This window comes from Montipora foliosa, chromosome 1 (assembly GCF_036669935.1).
Source record: "Montipora foliosa isolate CH-2021 chromosome 1, ASM3666993v2, whole genome shotgun sequence".
NCBI lineage: Eukaryota > Metazoa > Cnidaria > Anthozoa > Scleractinia > Acroporidae > Montipora > Montipora foliosa.
The window spans coordinates 64393357-64409617 of record NC_090869.1 but is presented as its reverse complement, the minus strand read 5'-3'; the positions used below and the strand labels follow the sequence as shown (position 1 = coordinate 64409617).

Sequence of the window (16261 nt, the reverse complement as noted above, 5' to 3'; positions counted from 1 at the left end):
TTTACTTTCAATCCAGAGAGGGAGAGCTTAATCGGTCCCTGAGCCATTTGTGTCATTGTGATATTTTCTGCTAATTAAGCTGTAGTCAAAACATTATTGTATGTAGATAGCAGCGGCGGATAGGTATGACAGTTTTCACAGTCGGAAATCTCGAGAATGACACCAAAAGGGCAGTAATTAATTTTGCCGCCAGTTGTCTACGATAGAAGCTTGTGTAGAAATCGAAAGTGTTCTTTAACTGCACAAACCAGGGCTACTCCTTAGTAGAAATGTTCTTCTCACTTTTTCCTCCGGTAGCGCTTCTGCTTTTTAATGAGGGCGCGTCTCGTTTTTCTCAAGTGGACTTGTTTATGCCCAAAAAGGATTGTGGGTAATTCTGCCATTTCATGACAAGGGAAGACCCCACATTCTCATTTCATAGATTTTTTATAAGTGTCGGGCCTTCCAGTTTTACCAGCAAAATACAGCATCGATTGAAGTTTTCAGCTTTCAAAACGTGCCCAAATTGTACCGGTAGGTCCTGGAATTCCTCCACAGAAAGGCCAGAGAGACGACTTCACTCGTGCTGTGAACCGCCATGTTTACAACAAGGCAATCTAGGCGTGCCAGTGTGCATGAAACCATCTCTCACCTCTGTTTTCTTTCAAAGGCTTGCCTTTACCTACATTCCAGCTTAATGATGCCAGCCTGACGGCTTCTGTAGACAAGGAGGATCCGAAAAATCAGTTATAAAATGTTAACCCTACCAGATTTGAGGCAAACTCGTCCGCTCCTCGAACAAGAAGCGTTGACGTTTGTCACGTGACGCCTAAACCTGAGCCCACATTTCTAAAAAACCGCAGATGATTCAGTGAGAACTTCTTATACGGCGAAGCCAAGTGCTGCATACCGTTTACCGCCAAGAAAGTACATAAAAATGTGAAGCACTTAGCACTTAAACGGGTGACTCTTATAATTTTCCATTTGCACTTCAGTGGTATTCTGTTGTCAACATAGGTCTCATTCGGGTGACTGTAGAACATGTGTCCAAGATACTTGAAATCTCCAACATTTTCGATTCATTTCCAGATATATTTAGCATGGTCTTTCGATTCATTAGTTCATCATCTTTAAAATACTTGTGTTTTGGCTTTCCTTTCTCTAAATTAACGATTATCTTCAGTTCTTGACATTCGTATGTTTTCCCAGTTCAGTTCAGTGATATGAGGAGATTTCTGATATCCAATTTTCAGACGTTGCGCCTTGTGCAATGATCTAATTTTCCGTTCTGTGAATGATACTAGGGAGCTTACGAAACGAGGACGGCGACGGCAACGAAGACTTCATTTTAAAATACGAGATCGCGTTATTCATATCAGTACGAAACTATTTCATGGAGTTTCGCGTTAAAAATGTGTAGTAACTGTCGAGGAATTAAACCGGTATGAGTGAGTTGGAATCGTAGAGAGAGAATTGAAAATTCATCGTCATGTGCCAACGAGGGTCACCTCGCAGCTCTTACAAGGTCTCACCTGATTGGAGACCACCCTTGAGGTTTAACAAAACAACAAATAACAGAAACAATGGACCCTAGGCCTAAAACAAAAGGGCTGCAACTCTATCCTCTAGGGTCCATTGTTTCTGTTATTTGTTCTTTTGTTAAACCTCAAGGGTGGTCTCCAATCAGGTGAGACCTTGTAGGAGCTGCGAGGCTACCGGCTAACGTCCTTCACAGAACCTTGAATTTGGTCATTTCACGTCGTCATTTAGGAGATGACGACAAAGAAATGTACTAAAATGTAAAACGCACGTGCAAAGCGTGCAGAGCCATTGTTTTTGCTCATTAAACCTATTGTTTTGTATCGTCGTCGTTGCCGTCGACGTCGTCGTTTCGTAAGCTCCCTAATATTCCCTAATTTGGCGTCACAAACTGTGAAAAGGTCTATCGCCGGAGTTGAGTTTAATGTCTCCCCCAACCCCCTCCAAAACCAAGAGTTTGCGATGGTCCTCACTACACACTTTTGCATGGGCTTTTTCGGAACATCGAGGTGATTTTTTTAACAACTTGTTTCCAATTGAGTCACGTGAAAGTACTGCTCCTTCGTGTTTTATCATCCGTCAAAAGTCTTTACATCAAAACTCCTGTTTCCATCCTTGTTGTTTCCTTCGAAATACCGACTACTCTAGCTTGAAGCACTACAGCATCAGTATTTTCGTTAAGCGACGAGTGACAACAATAGATTTTCTGGAGGGAGTCTCGGAACTCGGCAATCCTCCGAGTGTAGACGAACACATTTGCACCCGAGTTTCCATAATGAAGCAGCTTTGAAGCGTAAATGAGTGTCTTATTCAAGGAAAGGGGCTGTAAATTGTTTACGATGTTTATGATCGCAAAAGGAAGCCAAGCGGACAAAGAAACTAGTGTGACAATGAGTAACGTAACTGTCAGTCGATGCTCTTGCGTCCGTGCTGCGTTTTGGTGATGCGACAGACTCGGGCGATGACGGGACACATAAATCCAAATCGTTAAATTCGTGACAAAAATTGTAAGGCAAGACGCTGCGAGAACGAAAACCGAGAAATAGAAAAGGATTTTTTTTGAAGGTGTTATGCGACCTATGATCATTCCAGAGGCTGTTATGGAGCATGCCAGAACCCACACAGAAGTAATTCCGATGATGTAAACTCGTAATCGAAGTGTCCTGTGGCGCAAAGGCCACAAGGTAGCACTCAGTCTTTCCAAAGACACCAACGTAAGAGATGAAATGGAGCCAAGCCCGGACAATACGTCTATTGCAGTGTAAACGTCAACGAAGGGTTCATAACTGACAAACCATAACTTTCCTTGACCGCCAATTAAGTACACAAATAAAGGGACTGCGCATGCGCCCACGAGGATGTCCGCTGCGGCTAAGTTTATCAGAAGGTAGGTGCTGCGTTTGTGAAGTTGACCACTGTCAGCGAATTTTAGGATGGAGAACAGATTTCCAACCACTATGAGAAAAGCCTCAAATATAAATAAAACTGTCCACACCACTGCTTCACGATCCAACATACTTTAAAGCACAGGTTCTCTACCTGCAATAAAAACTTGTTTTAGTCGCGAATGTTCTTAGAAGAAAATGCATCCCCCGTCGCACTGTAGACAACCACAGGGCACAGCACAAAATTAGCATATTAGTTAAAAACAATTATAGCAATGGAAACTTTATTTTGTTTAGTTGTAGGCCATTAACTACTGGCTTCTTGAAATTGAGTGACATACTTGTATACTGTATTTACAGATGAATGAACTAAAAATAATAAATTTTTTTTAGTTCTGGGCTAACCCAAAACGCATTTCTATGATAAAATATGTTGCTCTAATGGCTAAACTTATCATTTTTTTATTACATAGTGTCTTTGCTTTTTGTCAATGCCAATGTCATTCATTACACATCTGTAATTACTTTTCATGTCTTTGACCAAGTCCATATGTTTCTCTTTTTTTGAGCACTGCATTGATAATAATAATAATAATAATAATAATAATAATAATAATAATAATAATAATAACAATACTACTACTACTACTACTACTACTACTACTACTACTACTACTACTAATAATAATAATAAAAATAATAATAATAATGTACATGCTAGGACCAGGTGGCTGCCTGCCCAGTAGTGGAACTATATCTCGCAGTTATCATGGCATTGCTGGCAATTCTAATGACTCCTGACTTAAAATGTTTTTGTTTTATTCTCCGACGTTGCAATGCTCAGACAAATGTATGTCCAAGTCGTAAGTGAAAATGACATCGGGCACTGGCTTCCGACTAGTTATGAAAAAAAATACTTTGATACTTTCCAAAATACGAACAAATTTAGCGTTCCAAAATGAAAGGGGAAATTTCTACGTATAACATGTTTCTGAAAACTCACCGTTGACAACCTCAGATGAGCAACCAGATGAGCGCGTCTTGACTTTCCGAGATCTTACTGAAATGTTATTGAGATGATGTTCCTTGAACTATGATCTTTTGAGTGAATGTAGTTTTCGTGGTTCTCAGAGGATCTCCCTTTCTCCCAGGAAGGAACTAGGAAGATCTTGTGCTAATTAGTGTCAAGAACGCCGGAACAAGCGAACTGAAAACAAGCAAATATTTATCCAAAAAAAAAAAAAAAACGTTATTAGCCTGTTGATTTGTGGTTGTCATCTATTTGATAACACTTTATCAAAATGACTTTACAGGGCGACGCGCCTTACCGTGGCCACCTAACAAAGTTTTTAAAACTTATACGCCCATCAGGGTGCGGCGAATTTGATTGACAGTCACCCCTCCTTGCAAAGTTTGCACGGTTGTAGTTGAACACCGTTGAATGGGTTGTTCGAGTTGACGTACTTACACGTAATTTTCAAATGTGAAAGTTTGTTGGGTGGCCACGGTAAGGGGCTGTTTACATAGAGCACTCGGAAGATCCTAGAAGGCGAAACAACTTTTCGTTTGGTTTACATGCAGAAGTTTCTGTCTAGGTGGAAGTGGAGAATGAAAGCAAGATGGCGTGCGAGAACAACAAACGTGTAATTTGGGTCCTTCTACTCTCCTTACTAACTTTAATAACTTCCTTTTCACCTTCCTCCAGGCAATCTCTCAACTCATTCGGATGTATTTGACTCGCAGCGTTTTCGACATTGCTGTCGACCGATTGCTCGTTACTTTCCACTGTGTCACTCGTTTGGGCGGTGTATCTTTGAAACAAAATTGGTCCTGAACATTGTCGGCGGTCATCAGAATCATTAGAATCGTCCTGTGGCAACGCCAGACGAAATTGTCGACCTTCCTAGCGCTAGGATCTTCCTAGCTCACAGCTAGGAAGATCCTAGCACTAGGGCCACTAGGGACCTCTTGCATGTAAACTGAATACAGAAAACATATGGCGCTAGGATGATCCGCCTTCTAAGATCTTCCTAGTGCTAGGATCTTCCTACCTCCATGTAAACAGCCCCTAAGGCGCTTCGCACTGTAAAAAGGCAAAGCGAATGTTGTTTACATTAACAATGATGATAAGTCCCTTTGATCTCACTAAAACAAACCTTATCAAATAAAAATTCGACGCAACACCGTACCAGTTACAGATAGTAAACATCGACAAGGAAGAAGTACCTCGTCAGAATTTGAGGGAAGATGCGACCCGAATGACTGAAAATTTCATAAAAAGGAGAATTTTCTAATTGCGCTACCTTCACATAAATAACCGGCAAATATTTATACTTGGAATATATCACTCCTCGTTATAGTTTAGGCATAACACTGATCTCCGTTTTTAAACTTATTTTCTTTAAGTTTAGCGATTCAGGTGTCCACTGACCTTTCAGTTAACAAAAAAAAAAAATTAGTAATTACTGATATATACTTTAAAGAGCACTCATGTAGATTTTATATATTTATGGACTGTTACCCTGTTTTATCGTTGATTCAGGAACATTACGAAGACAGCGGATAACCAAAAGCTCTCAAGCGAAAATATCGTAATGCAGCATATGTAAAACATTACTAAAATGTAAATCAAGAGCTTCTGAACGAACAAAATGATTGCCACAACAGGTCAGGTCAACGAGAATGGAAACAGGGAAATCAATAACATGTTGATAATCATATTGATTTTTAAGTAATGAGTTCGGGAAAAACATCTGTATGCGTGGTCTTCCTTCTGTTAACTCGACGTAATTACAGGACGAAATAGACAACTTGAATTCAAAATCTAACCTGTTTGAAATTTGCTTCCGACGAAATCTTGTTAAGAAATTCACGAAGTACTTATTGGAATAAGTAAATCTTCTCGATTAATTTATTGATTTGCTGGGCTGGAGGTGTCTTCAATCATAGATTTTGATCAAAAAACAAAAATAAATGTGTAGTACTTGCGAAATGTGTATTTTTATTGGCTGTTGATTTCTAAGCCAAATGTGCTATAAGGAAAGCCATTGTAATTTCCTCAATTTCCAGGTGACTACATTGATATAACGACAAAAAGAAAAATTATTTGCCTCTGCCAAGTTTTAACAATATTTTCTACACACCTGTCTTGAACGATTGACTAAACAAAGCGGAACTCCCGTGGGGAAAAAGGCGCTCACGCGTCGCGGAGCACCAATTGCGAGAAATTTGTTTTTCATTTGTTTTTCGCACTGCTGGAACCTACGTTTCTTGCAAGGGCTGGAACCCGCGTTTTTCTTGGGGAGAAATTTGACACTGGGTTTTGGTAAAATAACCAAATATTTTGAAGACAACGAAAAAAACTAGCTACTGAAGTATTTATACTCGTGGATATATCCACGAGTTTTGGTGGGGATATTTATGCAAATTTGTCACTCCTGCGTAACCGGAAGTTCGGTCTAATTAGCCAATCAGGATGGATAATCCGCACAACACAGCTGTGACTTAATTCCTGTTCGCTAGGTTGTGCGCCGCCATCGGTGTCTGACATTTGGAGACTGCAGACTGTAGATTGCCTACAAATAGCATAAACGTTATTTAAGTCTAAGCACCCATTTCAAATAGCGCTGATAAACATTATTTAAGTCTAAGAACCCGTTTTAAAACGGTTAGCTTTCAATAATTGTGATTTAGGCTTAGTCTGCAGTCTGCACATTGGTGCAATTGGTGCAATTTAATTGTGCACCGCCTTTCACTCTCCAAAGCAAAGACTTTAATACATGTCGAAATGGAATCGACAGACACATGGTGAGAAGACTCGAGAAGACAGTCTCTGTCGATCCCCTAAGCTCACGAGGGATTAATAAATAATACAGTTCATTTGGAAGGTGCCTTCCATTTGGAGAGTGACATCAAAGCTATCAAAGTATACCAATGTTTATCAAAACTATCACGAAGTTTTGCAAGCTGAGTCATCAACTTGAACCAATATGAATCTAACTTGAACAACATCAGTGACATGAAAATTAGTGAGGCAACCAAGCAACCCATGCTTCCAGACACTAGTGCTTGTATGGCGGACCATAATGACGAACTGCCGAAAGACTCGGTCATTGATTATGTAAGGAAAACTGATAAGGAATCCGTACCAATCTCCTACGATAGAGCAAGGGCTGAGGCCGTTCGAAAATGCAAACACGCTCCCTGGAACAGAAAACCTTCCATTGAGAACTCCTTATAAGAAAACGTCGAGCTTGTTTCATAAAGACAAGGTAATTAGAAAGTGTATGGTGCATTATTTAAAGAAGAACGTACCGAGTTCGTCTGAGTTGAGAAAGTGTTTATCTCTCGCTTTTGGAAAACAATATTATATTGCAGTAAGAATGTCTAGACCTAGACCGCAACTCAGTCGTAACAAATCTTCGAGAGTAGGAGATTCTAATCGTCAATTTTATCTTATTACCCGCAGGACTGCTAAACACAAAAAAGACTTGTCAGTTCTATTGTGTATTCAAGATCAATCTGTTACTAAGCATTCAACAAAATTGAACCAACAAAATGAGAGGTATTGTCTAACAAGAGAAAAGCTATTGATATCAGGAGACATTAAATCGAACCCAGGCCATGTTGCTTATGGAACGTGTACACTTGCAGTTCTGAGAAATCCTTCTATAGCAATGTTGCAGGCTCGATTTGCTCAGAAAGGATTGAAGACACTAGAATGTACCTCAGATGGTTCATGCTTCTTTTCTTCTGTTGCCCACCAGTTTTACAATGATCCTTCCTATCACATGAACGTACATGCTGCTGGAGTCGAATACGTCAGAAATAACCGTCAACATTTTATTGAACCCATTACAGAGCAATTGTGGCTGTGTTGTCACGTTAACATACATGGTGTGAAGCACTTATTGTGCAAGCAGTTTCCGATGTATTAAATGTTACAATACATATAAATGAATCCATTAAGGGGTGGGCACCAGTAACTGTTATCAGTCCTATAAGCGGACAACAGGGAACTACTGTTATTGACATTGGACACCTAGATGAAAGACACTATGTTTCAGCAATTCAGTTAGATTATTATAATGACAGTATTTCAGGTTATGAAATCAGCAGTGCTACCAATGTCAACAATTATTCAGAGGTAATAATCGATTATTATAAATCATGGCCAAAAATGATGTTTCTACAAATCAGTGGCAAAAAGAGCTTATATGAGAGAATCTATCAAGCGGAAGAGACAAAATAAAGAGTTCAGGGAAAAAGAAAAACAATGCAAAACACGAAAAAAGATCTGAAATATTGAAGCAGCAAGGGAATATGAAAAGCAAACATTTCACAAGGGTAAAGTTTCCAATCTAGAACATATCAGAGAAATAAACAGAAAAGCACAGAACCAATTAAGGAAAGCTATGCAGAGCTCAAGGCTAAACCAAGCTGAAATTTGTCAAGGTCAAGACTTTATTAGACATTCCATGTCAAAAGTAATTCAGTCTTTTCGTGATAAGATAACACATGGCCCTGAATATATATGCACTTGCTGTGATCTCTTATGGTTTAGATCATCTGTCTCTAAGGGCGCTTTCCTTTTGTCAGAACTGGCCGGCCAGACACATCAGTTTGCAAAGAAAATGCAACAATTTGAAGGAACACGTGCACTTGCATGATAGCCCCTCGCATTCTTCCGGAGGATTGTACATCATCCTCAAAGAGTGTCTTTCTTGCTCCATTTTTAAAATATTTGAACACATGAATTCAAACCAAGATGTTAATCCATTAGCCCAAGCTCCAAGAACTAATTTCCACTCAAACACTGTCACAGAAACCGAGAGTCACGTTGACCTTGAAATTTCCTAAGATATTTCCCTGGTAGCACCGTTGACTCAAAGGAGAATCTCGCTGGCATAGAAACGCACTATGCAGTCAAAACATTCGTCGGTTTTACTGGCCTGAAGAAGAGTATTTTTTATCGAGGGAGATCTGATTTTAATGTACCCGATGGTAGCCATGTTTAATTTGATCTATTGAAGTCACATGGCAAGGCGTCGACCAATCAGACATTTGTCGCCAGTGAAACCGGGTTAGTGTTAGCGTGTGTCACCTTGCTTTTTGCTTTTACGTTGGGCAAGGCCCCAAGAAGTCGAAGGACAGAGGCTTCGAGAAACCGCCTCAGTAATTGAAGTCAGAAGTTGACCAGTGAAGAACCAAACAATGAAAATCACTGGTTCTCAATAGCTGGAAGAATTGGAGATAGTCAGCCAGCAAATCGAAAGTCATAAATATCTTACATTGAGCTAAATGCGTTAAGGACAACATCATAAAGTGATCGTGTTTCCGAAGCTGTTCCTGAGCAGGAACTGGCATATCGCTGGCTAAACCGAAGAGGAAATATGCGCACTAAGGTGACATACCCAGCCACTTATTTGTATGCGAATGGCGTTTAATTGTTATATGCGCCGTAATTCAAGCGATGCCGCTACAACTTAAACAAAAAGAAACTTGAGATGTGCATTTTAGAGGGCGACTGATCCAAAACAGTGAAAAAATCCCGGGGGGGGGGGACTCCCATATGAAACAGACGGGGATGCTCGTCGGAAATTTTGAATTTAACCCCTAAAGGAGACCAATCTAGGCGTGGCTTAAGCAAATTTTGACCCCTAAAAGAGACCGTTTAAAAACACAAAAATACGACACGCGATGAGTTTTAATGATAAAGAGGCATAATCATCGAATGCTTTTTCTAAAAAGAAAATTTAAAAGGAAATTTGACTTATGTTTCTCTTCGCGTAATTCTGTGTTACTTCGCGGAACCCTAAACGAGACCTTGGTGGCATAAAATATTGGCGCTTTGCCCGGAACACCCTAAGCGAGACCAAAATCCAAAATTTACACCCCTAAGCGAGACGACGAGCATCCCCGTCTGTTTCATATGGGAGTCCGCCCCCCCCCCCCTCCGGGGAAAAAATGCCAGACGTTAAGTAGTACTACGTTTAAAGATTACGTGTTGTAATCAAAGGCGTCATGAAAAATGGTTTGAGCATTTACCTGGTGTTAGAGGAGGAGACGTCGTTATTTCTTTGATCTTTGAAATAAGATAACCTACCGGTCAGTATAAAATGCAGACTACAGACTGCAGGTTCCAGATTGCAGATTCGGTTTAAAATGCAAACTAGGTGCAAAATGCGAACTGCAGACTGGGTACAAAACTGACTAATGTTTTGACTGCATAGTGCGTTTCTATGCCAGCGATATTCTCTTTTGAGTTAACGGTGCTACCAGGGAAATATCTTAGGAAATTTCAAGGTCAACGCGAGTCGGTTGCTGTGACAGTGTTTGAGTGGAAATTCGTTCGTGGAGCTTGACCGGCTAATGAATTAACATCTTGGTTTGAATTCATGTGTTGAAAATATTTTTAAAATGGAGCAAAAACAACACCAATAAATTTCCAAACGGTTTTCTCTTCCAACTAAAGCCCCGTCCACACGTAATATACGGATATTTTTGAATCTATAGCTTTTTGGATTAGAATCTATAGCTTTTTGGATTAGTCGTTATGTCTGGCGGGCATTGCACTCTCCCCAACGGGGGCCCGGCCATTCGCCTCAAATAAAAAAAAACAATACGATTGGCCAGATATTTCCAAAGCCGAAAGACGAAATGGGCCAAGAATAAATTCGAGATCTCGTGTATGACATTCCCTGCGCAGTATGTAGCAAGAATTACATCGGAGAAACGCAAAGAAAATTTACAACTAGAAAAGGCGAGCATCAAAAGGCCGTTGCACGGCTACAAAAAGAAAAATCAGCACTTGCGGACCACGTTATAAGAACGAATCATGACATCGCGTGGAATGAGGCCACTATTCTCAGAACTAACAATAACTGGCGACAAAGGAAAATTCTTGAGGCTTGGGAAATAAACTGTGCTAAAGACCCCCTCAACCGAGACGATGGAGCACTACTCCCCAAGGAGTATTTGCATTTGACTATTGCAGAAAAAAAAAAATGACACTAACGTTAGAATTTTAATTAGCGTTTTAGTTAATACCTTAGCTTTCGTGTAAATTTTATCTTTCACTTTCCCTGATGAAGGTTGTTGAATACAACCGAAACGTCGGAAAACGTTTTTATTGTACATAATTTATATTTCAAACACCAGAGTAACATATATTTATATTTTTTATTTGCCAATGGATCCACCTGGTGACAAACCCAGTTTTAATACTATAACTTTTTGTTCCCAGGTTCAACACAGGGGGCCCACACAATCGGATGTGTAGCCGATTGTTATTTTATAGTAAATGTACTGGATTTACCGTTTACTTCACCTATAGCGATATATCGTTAACTATGTATGTAAATCAATGATAAATAAACGTTGAATTACCTTACCTGTGGTTTATATTCGTCCTTTTACCTCAAAAGCGGTTTTTTGAGCGATTTTGAATGAATTTGAGTTCGCCGTTGACTGTTCCATATATATCCACACGTAGCGTATTCAAATCGAATTTGCCCGTCCACACGAATCCGAAACGTATCAAACGTATCCGGATTCTCTCTAGTGCTCAGGACTCCTCAAGGAAACAGAGGTAAAAGAGCATGCGCCATGAAGCCCTCGGCAGCCATCTTGATTGATTTCAAGGTAAGGAACTGGGCTCAATCTTTTTAAGTCAGGGTAAAAAAAAAGTCCGGATTTTTTAATTGATACACTGCCTAAATATGGTCATAAAGCTCTCGATAGATGTAGGTCTACATGACGTCTATTCGGCAATAGATGTAGGTTTCGCAAGAGAATGTGGAATGACGGACCAGCGCCACCCTCCTAGCGAATTTGGACCCCGGGTGACTAAATCCCCTAACGGATTTAGTCCCCCTTCGCGGATTTGGACCCTTCCATATTACACTTGCATGATAACCCCTCGCATTCTTCCGGAGGATTGTGTATCATCCTCGAAGAGTGTTAATTTAAAGGTGGTGTAAAGTTAGTCCTTCGAAATGCCTGGTTTGGCCGGTCATTTCTGTCAAATGGAAAGCGCCCCAAGTGTAACAGTATCAAATATAGTGATAAATATTAGCAAGGTTTGTTGGAGGAATGTATAACTGGCACAAAAAGTGTTAATAAATACTGAATGGATCTGCTCTACTTGCCTAACCTGATGACATCAACAACATGATCTGGCAACAAAATCAGACCTTATTCAGAATTACCCTGTCATCTGTACTAGGAATTTTGAACACATGATACAGCTCTTTATAGAGGATGGCAGTGTTAAAGAGTAATCTTATGCCTATTGGAGAAATGGTAGAGTTATTGTACAGGGTTGAATTCTAGCAAAGGGTTTAGGGTTAGGGTTAGGGTTAGGGTTTAGGGATCATGATCACCTCACATTCATGCATTATTTTGGGTATCGAGTTGCATATGAGAGCCCCCCGTGCTGTTACACAATTATCCAGCTGTTATATCACAATGACTAATGCATAAAGAAAACTTCAGCCTGCCAATTTTAAACAATCGCGGTAATTTTCATATCCACGAGAAACGACAGTGGCACTTTGATTTTAAAATGTCGTACATATTTGAAAGAAGAGAAATACAGAACAAAAAGCGACGAGTGAGCGATGATCAAAAGTGAAAGAGAGCGAGAGGGACAGGAGACAAACTGGCAATGAAAGAGAGAGCAAGAAAAAGCCCGCATAACGAGACGAAGTTATATATTGCCGAGTAGGAGAAGAAAGGGCAAGCTCCAGCACGAGAAAACAGGCTGAATGATGGCGACAAAAAACGGCGAAAAGAGCAAGAAAGAGGACGGGAAAAATAAATTAATCTATAGCCATGAGCTAGCTGGACCGGTCGTAAAGGTAAAAAAAGAAATAAAATAAAAAGTAAATCAATAAATGGTAATAATACTGCAAGGCTAGTGGAAGGCTGTGATGATATATATTTACCAATATTTCGTCAGGCACGGCCTGACTTCTTCAGGACGTTAAATGATTTGCCGTTACAATTTTTTGGAATTCAAATAAGCAGACTACTGCAATTATAAAAATATCTGAAAACGAAAACATAGATAAAACATAAGTGAAGAGGTCTGCTTTTAGGCATGCTTAAATACATATGTTAATATGAGTATATGATTGATGATGTCATAGGTTTCTTTATGGACAAAAATCCTCTAAGCAAAAAGGAGTGACTTATTTGGAGAAATAAACTTTGAGATTTTAAAAAATTAGGTCGCTTAAGGGCCTACTGACGTTCTTTTTGGGGTGCGCTGCTAAGGATGCAATGGTTAACTAATTTGAGAGAATTTGGCATTATTTTGGTCAGTTTCCAATTTTGTAAACCAGTGACCCTAAATATGACGTCATCATGCCCATGGGAAAAGTTGCGCATGCGCCTTATGATTGAAGTGTTGTCAGATTTCCATTGAAAAAAGAACCATCCATGCAACCTTTTTGTAGGGCTCTTGACTAAAAAGCTCTCTTAGCAACCATTGTCCCCTCAATATGGGAGTTGATCGCTCCTTCTCATGATCATGTGCTCCTTAAACTGTGTAGTGCCAGACAGGTTGACGTGAGCCGGTCCGGAAAAAGTGTCGGTACCGCACTCGTACGGCCTTTTTGCATGACAATTATTGCGAGATAAGTTCGAAAGTTGTTGCAAACAAATTAGTGACAGTAGAGAAAAAAATGAAAGTGAGTTCTGTTATCCGGATACACCTTTATTCCAAAATGGCCGCCATTTAGATATTCTTCTGTTTTTATTCAAATTAGACCCTGATGCCTCGTTCAAGGCAAAATATTCTTTTGAATTTTAAGCTTAAAAACGAGGTATCAAGGGCTCAATTGAATAAAAACAAAAGAATATTTAAATGACGGCCATTTTGGAAAAAGGTGTATGAACTGTCCGATAAAGAACTCTTGGAACAAGAGCCAATTGAAGATGGCGATGGCAAGACGATTGAGACGTTTCGCTCTTTCGTCGTTTATATCATTCACGCTGGTTTATTTTAGTTTCATCCTACCGTTATTTCGATATGACTGGGTCGATCAAAGTGCTAGTTCCACGATTTTTCATCACCAAAAACCCATGTTTGATGTGTTTGAGAGCAAAGCTGCAATTCGAAAGACAGCGAAATTCACTTTCAAACGGGTTTCTTCAAAGTTAAAGTGCCTTACTCCTCAATTCCCCCGCTTCATTCGCTATGACATGCATTCTTTTATCGTGTGATGTCGAACTGAATCCTGGAATGACTGTCACGACTAACTCTAATGAGCTTCGCAATACGAAAGCTTAAGCCTCGAAACGCTGTGAAGAAAACATCACAATAGTTCATTTGAATGTTCGTTCTATCAAGAACAGGAACCTCTTTATTCTCCTCAAGAACGTTTAGCTGTTAGAGCAAACAAGTTTGATGTCCTAACAGTAAGTGAGACTTGGTTAGACAGCCAGGGGGTGTTCAAATAAGTGGTTGAAATTGCTACTTCCCAGCATAAAGTTCCAGCTGGTTTCTGGTCATTGCATGTCACCTCTTTGCTCTAACGATTCTAGGGTGTCCTTGGGAAGTCCAAGAATTCTCAGGCAACGGTCCTGCACTCTTTGTAACTAGGAGAGATATTCTGGCAAACCACCCCAAATCGGGTTAGCGTATTCCAGCAATGTCTGGATTATTGTGATGTAAATTGTAAGACCAACCTCAGCTGGAATATTACCTTTTCTACGTGCTCTCACGTGGTAAATACGTTTACTGGCTTTGCTTGCGATATTTGTTATGCGAGAGGTCCACTTTAAGTCATTCTGCACTGCGATTCCAAGCAATTTAAACTGTGCGACTCTTTTAAGCTCCACATTGTTAACATGCAATGGTAGTGGAGTATCACTTGTTTTCTTGAATGAAATCCACATATCCTTTTTTTTCTTTGCATTAATTTCCATTTTATTGACAGCCTCCCAGGATTCCAAATGGTTCACTACGTCCTTCATACGGCTCTTCGAGTTTAAGGGTACAAGCAGATATTGTGTACAATCATCGGCATATTTGCACGTTGAGATAAATAACTCTCTTGGGATGCCTTCCTCGATGTCATTAACATGAACGTTGAAGAGTGTTGGAGATATAACGTCCCCTTGCGGCACACCTGCAATTACTTGGCCTGATTTGGACAACACTCCCGGTAGCTTCACTTAAAACGCTCTTTCTTTCTGATAATGAACTTTGGGTCCATTTCCAAATGGACTAACTTCCATGGCGGCAAGCTTGGTCAACAAGGTGGCATGGTTGACCAGATCAAACATTTTTCGGAAATCTTCAAACGCGGTGTGCACACCATCGAACTTGTTGTCAAGATCCGTAGCATTATACCAATCCTGCGTAACAAAAGCGAGAGCTGTAACAGTGGATCTACCTTGGGTAAAAGCATGCTTATTGTTAGTAATTCTGAGATCATCTTTGTTCAGGTTAAGCTGAAATCTTTCCAACACTTTTGTAATTTGTGGCAACCTCTCCAACACTTTTGCAATTTGTGGCAGCACAGTAAGCACAGGTGTTTACTGTATTTGTCATTACGGCCCTTTAGTCATGAATTTAACCCTACCCCGTTAATAAGGCCAATTTTTTTAGGCCCGTTGCTGACCGTATTAACGGGGTTCCACTGTTTAACCATTCGAAGCCGGTCTTTGTCCCAAGGAAACACCCCGAGGCTAATCAATTCAATTTTAAGTCCGTGGAATGTTCCGAAGTCGCAAGTGTTGTCCAGTCAATGCCAATATACAAATCTCCCCGGATTGACAAAATTCCTGCCCGCGTGATCAAAGATTGCCTTCCAGCTTTACCGCCGACCTTAAAGGCAATAAAAAACGCTTCATTTTCGTGTTTTTGGAAGATGGCGGACGTTTCATCAATTTTAAAAGACGGAGACTTCGAGGAGCCCAACAATTACAGACCCATCTCTCTCCTTCTATTGTGCTAAAGATATGCGAGAGAATTGCTTTAAATCAATGAATGCCTTACTTGTTGTCGAATGAACTGAAGGCTGCATGTCTGCAACGCAAAGTGGAAACAAAAAATTCCACTCGACAGAGACACCACTAATACACACGACTGAAGCCATCTTTGCAATCATGAGTATCTTTAACATTGAGGACGATCTCTTAAGAATTCGTAACTGGTATTTTGACAGTCTTCTCCTCTTGAATCCAGATAAGACAAAGCTTATGATATGTGGAAGTCGTCAGCTGCTTTCCAAACTCCCCGACGTCCGTCTTTCGTTCATGGGGGAGGAACTCATACCCGCAAAAGTCGCCAAAGACCCCAGCGTTACATTTAACCGGAACCTCACCTTTCATAATCACATCTTTAA

General features: G+C 40.2%; 1 protein-coding gene across 5 annotated transcripts; it reads right to left on the bottom strand.

Annotated features, from left to right (window-relative positions):
• Positions 1–1493: 1493 nt before the first annotated feature.
• LOC137980225 (histamine H2 receptor-like) lies at positions 1494–11430 on the bottom strand. Of its 5 annotated transcripts, XM_068827627.1 has the most exons (4): positions 7630–8622; positions 5425–5519; positions 3907–4110; positions 1494–3057 (listed from the first exon to the last, which is right to left on the bottom strand). In XM_068827627.1, exon 4 carries the CDS (start codon positions 3032–3034, stop codon positions 2108–2110), a length of 927 nt encoding a protein of 308 aa, XP_068683728.1. In that variant the 5' UTR covers positions 3035–3057; positions 3907–4110; positions 5425–5519; positions 7630–8622; the 3' UTR covers positions 1494–2107. The 5 variants fall into 5 exon arrangements, with proteins under 5 accessions (XP_068683728.1, XP_068683747.1, XP_068683720.1 ...); XM_068827646.1 differs by lacking the exons at positions 5425–5519; positions 7630–8622 and adding an exon at positions 11297–11430; XM_068827619.1 differs by lacking the exons at positions 5425–5519; positions 7630–8622 and adding an exon at positions 9951–10061.
• Between the last annotated feature and the right edge of the window lie 4831 nt (positions 11431–16261).